This window comes from Hibiscus syriacus, unplaced genomic scaffold (genome assembly GCF_006381635.1).
Source record: "Hibiscus syriacus cultivar Baekdansim isolate YM2019G1 unplaced genomic scaffold, ASM638163v2 tig00010204_pilon, whole genome shotgun sequence".
NCBI lineage: Eukaryota > Viridiplantae > Streptophyta > Magnoliopsida > Malvales > Malvaceae > Hibiscus > Hibiscus syriacus.
In genome coordinates this window covers 456,944-466,091 of record NW_024062209.1, presented here as the reverse complement: position 1 = coordinate 466,091, position 9,148 = coordinate 456,944, and the positions used below count along the sequence as shown (strand labels likewise).

The 9,148-nt window shown below is 35.1% G+C and overlaps 1 protein-coding gene across 1 annotated transcript; it reads left to right on the top strand.

Annotated features, from left to right (window-relative positions):
• The first annotated feature begins 1,349 nt into the window (after window positions 1-1,349).
• LOC120203616 (beta-adaptin-like protein C) lies at window positions 1,350-7,941 on the top strand. Its single transcript, XM_039203855.1, is given in 17 exon segments — window positions 1,350-1,544; window positions 2,111-2,308; window positions 2,875-2,988; window positions 3,131-3,381; window positions 3,644-3,779; window positions 3,869-4,048; window positions 4,186-4,278; window positions 4,389-4,600; window positions 4,739-4,802; window positions 4,918-5,097; window positions 5,523-5,615; window positions 6,263-6,580; window positions 6,582-6,661; window positions 6,876-7,065; window positions 7,147-7,350; window positions 7,468-7,519; window positions 7,522-7,941. Coding segments are annotated over 17 exon segments (2,697 nt in total). The 5' UTR covers window positions 1,350-1,457; the 3' UTR covers window positions 7,767-7,941.
• The last annotated feature ends 1,207 nt before the right edge of the window (window positions 7,942-9,148 follow it).

Genomic DNA, 9,148 nt, shown 5'->3' with positions numbered 1-9,148 from the left:
GGTATATATTGGGAGCATAGATATGTTCATACCCCTTTATTAGTGTAAAGGCATACACTCTCATTGTTTGGATTCCACTAGAATATGTTTGATCACCTCCTTTTCGATCAAGATAGTCAAGATACCTTTGCATTGATAATAAGGAAACACCCACTGTTAGTGTATGAAATTGAGATACTTCACCAATGAAAAGATGATTATGTCTTTTAAAAAGGGAAATAAGCAACCTCTATCCCAGGAGTGAGAGAGTTGAGATGTCTCTACTATTCAACAAAATCAAGAAACGAGAAAATTGTTATACCTATGAAGAATAACCTATGGAAACTGCTAGCTCTCCGTTAGCCAAGACATTCATACAAACCCTTTATTTACCAGATCCCCAAAGAGCCCGTATTCTGGGCATAGGCCTCTGAGTCAACCAAAATGTATAGATAAAATATATGCTAGGTCCATGTGACATACCAGAACAAAATTCAAGACCTGAATACCATAACTACTTAGCTCATTAACCTACAAATAACCATAATTACATTATGACTAACACCACTAGGTAAGAGTCATTATAAATACCCCTCAACTATGACTAATAAAAAATACCGAACCTCTAGTAATCCACTGACAACCTACCTCCTCTTCCTTATGACCAACTATCTTTCATAGAAAAATAGCCAACAACCATTACCAGACTGGTTGCGACTCTCCACCCAAATCACGAGTAAACCACCAACGATTAACGAGATAAATTTGTTCCTCTCAATAATTTACATTGTTCATTCCCATTGTAATTAGTTGAAAGATAATCAAGTAAATCTTCTAAAATTTAAGTAAAATTTTTTTACAAAATACTTTTAAATTATTTTATGTATTTTGCATTTTTATATAAAAAATTCCGATCTAATTTTTTTTCATAAAACTATAATTTTAAAAGTAAATTATAATTTTTAATATATTTTTACCTTTTTATTTTCTTATATCATTACTTAGGCTTATTATAAAAATATTAATTTTTTTAATTATAATTAAGAGGCCAAATAAGATATTATTTATTAATTTTAGTTTATTATGAAATCTCAATGAACGAGGTTAACAACGTGATATTCATTTATAACAAAATAAAAAGTTTAATATTTATTTTATAACTTTAAAAGTTTAATATAAAAATATTTAAAAATAATTTAATGATATTTTTAATTTTATCATAATTACGTAAACGTTAACGTTAAAACGTTTGAATATTCAAGTCTACTATTGCTCCGTAAAATCCCAAATGCGAGATTTGGACTTAATGGTTCCATTAATAGGCCCAAGGGCCATTAAAATGAGCAATTTTATTTAGTCCTCGATCTCGTCTCGTTTATCTGATTCCATTTCACACAATTGTTCACCACTCTCTTTATACTTCTCTTCTTCGTCGACTCCAATCGGCAACATCATCAAGAGGTCTCGGAGAGTGAGATATGAGCGGTCACGATTCTAAGTACTTCTCGACGACGAAGAAGGGAGAAATCCCTGAACTCAAGGAAGAGCTCAATTCCCAGTATAAGGTACCTAACGTCTTTCCTGCAGATTTCTTTGTTGATCTGCTTGATCTAATTTTTTTGGTCGTCGATCTGATGTATTTGGAGGTCTTTAGTTCGTTTTTTTCGTTAGATCTGTTGTTTTCCCGTTTTGTTTTGTTCTTTGAAGCTGTCAACCTGCTGAATTACGATTTTTAGCTGTGTTTTAGGTTTTCTGTTTGGATCAATTAGGGATTATAGAAAGTAAGCTAGAAATGGAAAGAGAGATTCAGTTTTCTTGATTAGGGTTAATGCTAGTTGATTCGAACATCGGATTATGGTTCCCCTTCTATCAAGTTTCTATGAGAGCAGTTTATTTATTATCTAACTCAAAACTGAGTTTTAACTGTAGAAAGTTTTTTTTTTTAAAATTCTATTGATTTTTCTGATTAAATGAGTTTTCTGAAGAATTTGTTTAACCTTGTTGCTCTTAGCAGCATGTGAAAAGACTAGAAATGGGCCCGTTGGATTTTGAATGCTATTTTTGCATCTCTATCTTTTGTTCCTTATGGTTATGGGATTGTAATGTTGCCTTTGTTTTCTGTGTTGTGAAGGATAAAAGAAAAGATGCTGTAAAGAAGGTTATTGCTGCAATGACGGTTGGTAAGGATGTGTCATCGCTGTTCACAGACGTGGTGAACTGCATGCAAACAGAGAATTTGGAGCTGAAAAAGCTTGTTTATTTGTATCTTATAAATTATGCTAAAAGCCAGCCCGACCTTGCTATTCTTGCAGTAAATACATTTGTAAAGGTGTGCAGTTAATTATGCCCTTTATCTTTACTATTAACATAGATTGAAAGAAAGTGTTTTTCATCATCTTCTTCTATTTTTGTTTCATTTAGCATTGTTGATGTTGCTTGATATGAACATGTAAAATTTGAAATTCTATGTTTACAAATATACTGGCCTATTTTCCTGCTCGGGCTGCATATCTCAGCATAAATATTTCAGGAATGTAGTTACGGGTTCCCCGGAGTTTTGAAGTGATTGCAAATCATTTATGCTAAATGTATTTCTTTTAGTTTGGGTTTGCTTACAGGTTCAAAGATGTCTCTTTTGGTATGAGCACATTTTGCATTTACAAAATTTTCCGTGCATGTTTCTGGTTGATAGTCTCTTTATAAAGTAAAAGAAGTTAAATAAGTGCCGATTCTAACCTATCTATTGTCTTTCTATCTGCCTCAAAGGAAACAAAGCATTATAGAGTGCAAGGATTTTATGATATTGTTCAGTTTGGAGTTATATTTCTATTAAGGTTTTCATAATGATGCTTCATGAATCTTGACTGAGCTTTGGCTTTATGAGCATGCATGTAGGATTCACAGGATCCAAATCCTCTCATTCGTGCTTTGGCTGTTCGGACTATGGGATGCATCCGTGTTGATAAGATCACGGAATATCTTTGTGATCCCCTTCAGAGGTGCCTCAAGGTTGATTCTTGTCACAGTATACAGTTCCTTTTTAGCAATGCAATTTGTTTTTTGGTTTCTACTTTCCAACATCATAGACTAGCTTTATGCAAATCATACAAGTTATTATATGTTTCTCTTACTGTATATAATATTTTAACAGGACGATGACCCCTATGTCCGCAAGACTGCTGCCATATGTGTTGCTAAACTTTATGATATAAATGCTGAGTTGGTTGAGGATAGGGGTTTTCTGGAATCTCTCAAGGATTTGATATCTGACAACAACCCAATGGTTGTAGCTAATGCTGTGGCAGCTCTTGCTGAGATACAAGAGAATAGTAGTGGACCAATATTTGAAATCACAACCCCCATGCTTACAAAGCTCCTTACTGCTCTTAATGAATGCACAGAGTAAGTTCAGATGTTTGAAATTGCCTTGCTTCATCCCACTACTTTTATAATGCAAAATGATTACTGAGAATCAGGTTATTGCTATGTGGTTGAGCTGTCTTTCAAACTCATATAAAAAGCAAATCAATAGGATTTTGGTAATTTGTATTTTCCATTTTCAGACATGATAGCTTGAACAAGTCATTAATCTAGCATCTCTTTGTAGAACTTTGTCTGAGAACCTTGTGCTTTACACATCTCATTTTTATCATGTCCACTTCAGGTGGGGTCAAGTTTTTATACTTGATGCTCTCTCCCGATATAAGGCAGCTGATGCTCGTGAAGCAGAAAATATTGTGGAAAGAGTTACACCACGACTTCAACATGCTAATTGTGCTGTTGTACTTTCAGCTGTTAAGGTGACTTTTGTTTTCTGTTCAGTATTTTGCACAAGTATTTTCTTTTTCTCAATAGACTTGTGAGCATTCTCTAATTTTGTACTTTCCAGATGATTCTTCAACAAATGGAACTTATCACTAGCACTGATGTTGTTCGAAATCTTTGCAAAAAGATGGCTCCTCCTCTTGTGACATTACTCTCTGCAGAACCCGAGATACAATATGTTGCATTGCGGAATATCAACCTCATAGTACAAAGGCGGCCTACAATTCTTGCCCATGAAATCAAGGTCGGTTTATGTTGAATAAAACATGTGCATGCTTGCCCATGCTCATCATTAACACTTTCGTGTGAGCTTGATTTGTATGCTTCTGTATCAATATGGTAGCATTGAATGTGTGCTTATCAGATGTTCGCTCTTGCTAGGTATTCTTCTGCAAGTACAATGATCCCATTTATGTGAAGATGGAGAAGTTAGAAATCATGATAAAGCTTGCTTCCGACCGAAATATAGACCAGGTATCCAAATTTTGGTCTGTGGACTTGTTCTTTTTATTTATTTACATTGGTAGTTTATTTTCTCATGACATAAAATGTTGAGATGGTCTCTTGGACAAATATCTATGTAGGTTTTATTGGAGTTCAAAGAATATGCAACAGAAGTAGATGTAGATTTTGTTAGAAAGGCTGTTCGTGCCATCGGTCGATGTGCTATCAAGTTAGACAGAGCAGCTGAACGGTGCATTAGTGTTCTGCTTGAGTTGATCAAGATTAAAGTGAACTATGTTGTTCAAGAGGCTATTATAGTTATCAAAGATATATTTAGAAGATATCCTAACACGTAAGTGTCATTTGTTTGCACCTTTGTGTTGGAATATTATAAAAATATAAAATCTTGTCATTATATTTCTTAACAGTAACTGAAACCTCGTGTTTGCACCTTGAATCCCCTTTGATGGTTTCCTAATAACCTTCACAGGTATGAATCTATCATTGCAACCCTTTGTGAGAGCTTGGACACCTTAGATGAGCCAGAAGCTAAGGTACTTGTGTGTCAGAAGTTGCAAAATAAAAATTCAGAGCATTGTTTTCTGTTACTATTGTTATTTTTATCCTTAGCTCATATTTTCCCCCTCTTCTTGTGTTCTATCTGCTAAGGCATCAATGATATGGATAATTGGAGAATATGCCGAAAGAATTGACAATGCTGATGAGCTCCTTGAAAGCTTCTTGGAGAGTTTCCCTGAAGAACCTCCCCAAGTTCAACTGCAGCTGCTAACTGCGACAGTCAAACTCTTTCTTAAGAAGCCAACAGAAGGCCCACAGCAGATGATTCAGGTCTTTTATATGCGTTCTTCATGCATGTTTTCACTAACGGTTTTATTATCTTTGATCATGCATTATACATTTTTCCAAAATCATTTTGTCTGATTTCTCTATATGCAACTTCCTATGAGAAAACATGTCTAGAAGAATTCAGATTGTATCATTTTCATAGGGGACTTGGGAAATAGTATTTATCGTACTTTTCCAAGAGCAATAACTACTGGATATATGATCTTGCTTTGCCATAATTATCTGGTTATACAAGTTACGCTAACTGCTTATTGTTGGTACAATGTATGTTTGGAAAATTATTGTATGTGTTTTTGACCATGCATCTACGTCTTTTTAGTGCAGAAAGATTGATTATTCAAGGAAAATAAAGTAAATATATTGGAGATATCATATTCGATCTAACTTCTATTATGGACCTTTTATAGGTTGTATTGAATAATGCTACGGTGGAAACTGACAATCCTGATTTACGGGACCGTGCGTACATTTATTGGCGCCTTCTATCAACTGATCCCGAGGTATATTTTTATTCTAACCAATTGCAGTTCACTATTCAATGATTTTAGTTTAAAAAAATCTGAGGAATCCTATTTAATCATTATTTCCTCTCTTACCTTGGAGGGGAAAGGCTAGATATGTACTTTGCTTGAATCACCTTCACCTCCATTCTAAGGAATGCTCTTAAAAATGGGCATACTATATGATTAAGATGGGGTCTAGAGTGCCTTTTACTGTGTTGGCATTATTAGCATGTGTCTTTTATATAAGGTTTTTTTCCTGTCCCCGTGTGGTCTTCTCTCAGAATCTAGCTAGTCTAAGTAGTGGGGGGTTGCAATAGATATTTGAATGTAGATATCTTTGCTGACATGAATGCGTCATTATTTAAAGGTACTATATGATTAAGGACTGCTCTTAAAATGGGCATACTATATGATTAAGCTGAGGTCTAGAATGCCTTTCACTGTGTTGTTATTATTAGCATGTCTTTTATATAAGGTTTTTTCCTGTCCTTGTGGTCTTCTCTCAGAATCTAGCTAGTTTCAATAGTGGGGGGTTGCAATATATATTTGAATGTGGATATCTTTGCTGACATGAATGCATCATTATTTAAAGGTACACGACATCTAAGCATGGACGATGTTTCTGACTTTCTATTTGTTATTAGGCTGCTAAGGATGTTGTGTTAGCTGAGAAACCTGTGATCAGTGATGATTCAAACCAACTAGATTCATCCCTTCTTGATGAGCTTCTTGCCAACATTGCTACACTATCTTCTGTCTATCACAAACCTCCTGAGGCTTTTGTAACTCGCACAAAGACTGCAACTCCAAAAACTGAAGATGATGAGTACCCTGATGGAAATGATACTACTAGGTATTCTGAAACACTTTCTAATGCTGTTAATGGTGGTGCATCACCACCAACCAGTTCAAGTAGCGTCCCAAATGCTGCAGCTTGGCAGCCAGCTCCTGCACCTGCTCCTGGTGCCTGATCTGTTAGGTGATCTGATTGGTATTGATAACAATCAAATTGTCCCCGCTGATCAGCATGCCACATCTGCTGGGTAAGCATGCTGGAATGCATTAGTTATCCAGATAGAAATCTCATTTTGCGTTAATGTTATAATTTTTTTAAAAATAATTATGTTTCTTACACTGAAACAGTGTATAGGTTTTTTTATAGTTTCTTATGTTATTAGAGTTATGTGTGTATCTTATAGATAACATGCATGCCTATATTGTTGCACTTACCGTACTTTTTTACCTTCACGATTGCAGCCCCCCTTTGCCTGTTTTGTTGCCAGCATCAACTGGACAGGGTTTGCAAATCAGTGCACAGTTAGTTCGACAGGATGGTCAAATATTTTACAGTTTGCTGTTTGAGAATAACACACAGATCACTATTGATGGATTCATGATTCAGTTTAACAAGAATTCATTTGGTCTGGCAGCTGCGGGACCTCTTCAGGTAAAATCACGATTTGTGTTGTCTTTACACTTTAGTTATTTTATTGTGCAGTTTTGGGATTTAATTGATACTGTCTGTTAGGTTTCCGGGTTGGCACCGGGAGAATCAGCAAGAACATTGCTGCCAATGGTATTGTTCCAGAATATGTCTCCTGGTCCTCCAAACTCCCTTCTGCAGGTTGCTGTTAAAAATAGTCAGCAACCAGTTTGGTACTTCAATGATAAAATCCCGTTGCACGTGTTCTTTACTGAGGATGGGAGGATAGAGCGAACTAGTTTTCTTGAGGTAAGAAGTTTGTTCCATTTTGATTTGGTTTTCTATGGTACAAATTTGTGAAAAGCCCTCCACCGCGAAGGATGATCCCAGCAATTGGAATTGAATGATCTTCTTCCCATTATGCAGACATGGAGATCACTACCAGATTCGAATGAGGTCCTAAAAGAATTCCCAGGCATGTGGTGACCAGTGCTGAAGCTACCCTTGACCGGCTAGCTGCTTCAAACATGTTCTTCATAGCAAAACGTAAGCATGCCAACCAGGACGTATTCTACTTCTCAGCCAAGATCCCTCGAGGTATACCTTTCTTGATTGAACTTACAATGATAATCGGAAGCCCGGGTGTGAAGTGCGCAGTGAAGACCCCAAATCCTGAGATGGCACCACTGTTTTTTGAATCCATTGAGACATTCCTCATGGCATGATGATTGTTTTCCCCTGTTATGTGGTTATAAATTTCCAGTGCATGTTAAATTCATGAGCAGCCTGGGTTTTAGATTTACTTCAAATAATCCCTGCTTTTCTGCTTTCTAGTTTTCTTTTGCCTTCATTTATTGTTCTTTTTAGTGTGTTAAATACTACCATATGTACGATTGTGGATCTTCTTCGGCTGCTAGGCCAAGTTTGAAATTTTATTCGTATTCTCCAACAAATAAAATGACTCTTATACTAGAAACTAAGGGAGGCTAATAAATGACGAGACCGGTTATATTAAGGCTAATAAATGACGAGACCGGTTATGATGGTTACAGGTTAAAAGTCGAACACACAATTGACCATTTTGATAACAATAATGGTTAATTACCGTTGTATGTAAAATGAGACAGAGAATGTTATGGTAAAGTCAGGTTCATGGTTGAAAAAATCGTCATAATAAATTTGATTGTACTCAAAAATATTTTCCGAGTAACATTATGTTTAGCTAAAAATATTATCGGAGTTTAGCAAATGGACTAAAGGTTTAATCATGGTAACAAAGTTTAAAGCTGAAAACGTTATTTGTCGCGTAAAGAAATCCAATTCGCCAAAAAATGTTACGGTCACTAAAAAAGTAGGCTGTAATTGAGAATGTTAAAATTTTCTTTAATAAATTTCATTTTGACCGGAATTAACGGAGTTTCGGAAATGGGTCAGAAAATATCTATGACGTCAAAACAAGTTGATAGACAAAAATGAATGGCTATAACAAATCCAATTGTGTCTAAGAATGTTACATGTCTCTAAGAAATTATGTTGAGATAAAAAATGTTAAAAGGTTCTTGAATAAATCCGATTTTGATCGAAATTGTTATCAGAGTTTAGCGAATGGGTCAAAGAAAATATCCACGATAACAAAACAAGTTAAAAGACGAAAATGTTATTAATGACTATGACAAATCTGGTTGTACCCAAGAATGTTACCCGTCACTATGAAAATAGGTTGAGATCGGAAATGTTAAAAGGTTCTTAAATAAACCGATTTTGACTGGAATTGTTATTGAAATTTAGCAAATGGGTCAAAAAATATCCACGGTAACAAAACAAGTTGAAAGGGGAAATACAAATTACTAAAAATTAGATCGAAACATGAATCATCGATACCTATTGTATGAGATTCGATACTTTGGTTTAAAAAAATATTGATGAAATAAGTACGGAATAGGAAATATCGATACTTATGCTTGAAGGTTCAATACTTTTACATTAAAAAGTTTTGCTGAAGATACGTTCAAAATTTGAAACATCGATATTTATGCTTTGAGGTTCAATATTTTAGCTTTAACAAATTTTGCTGGAAATTAGATTGAAATTGTAACTGTCGATACTT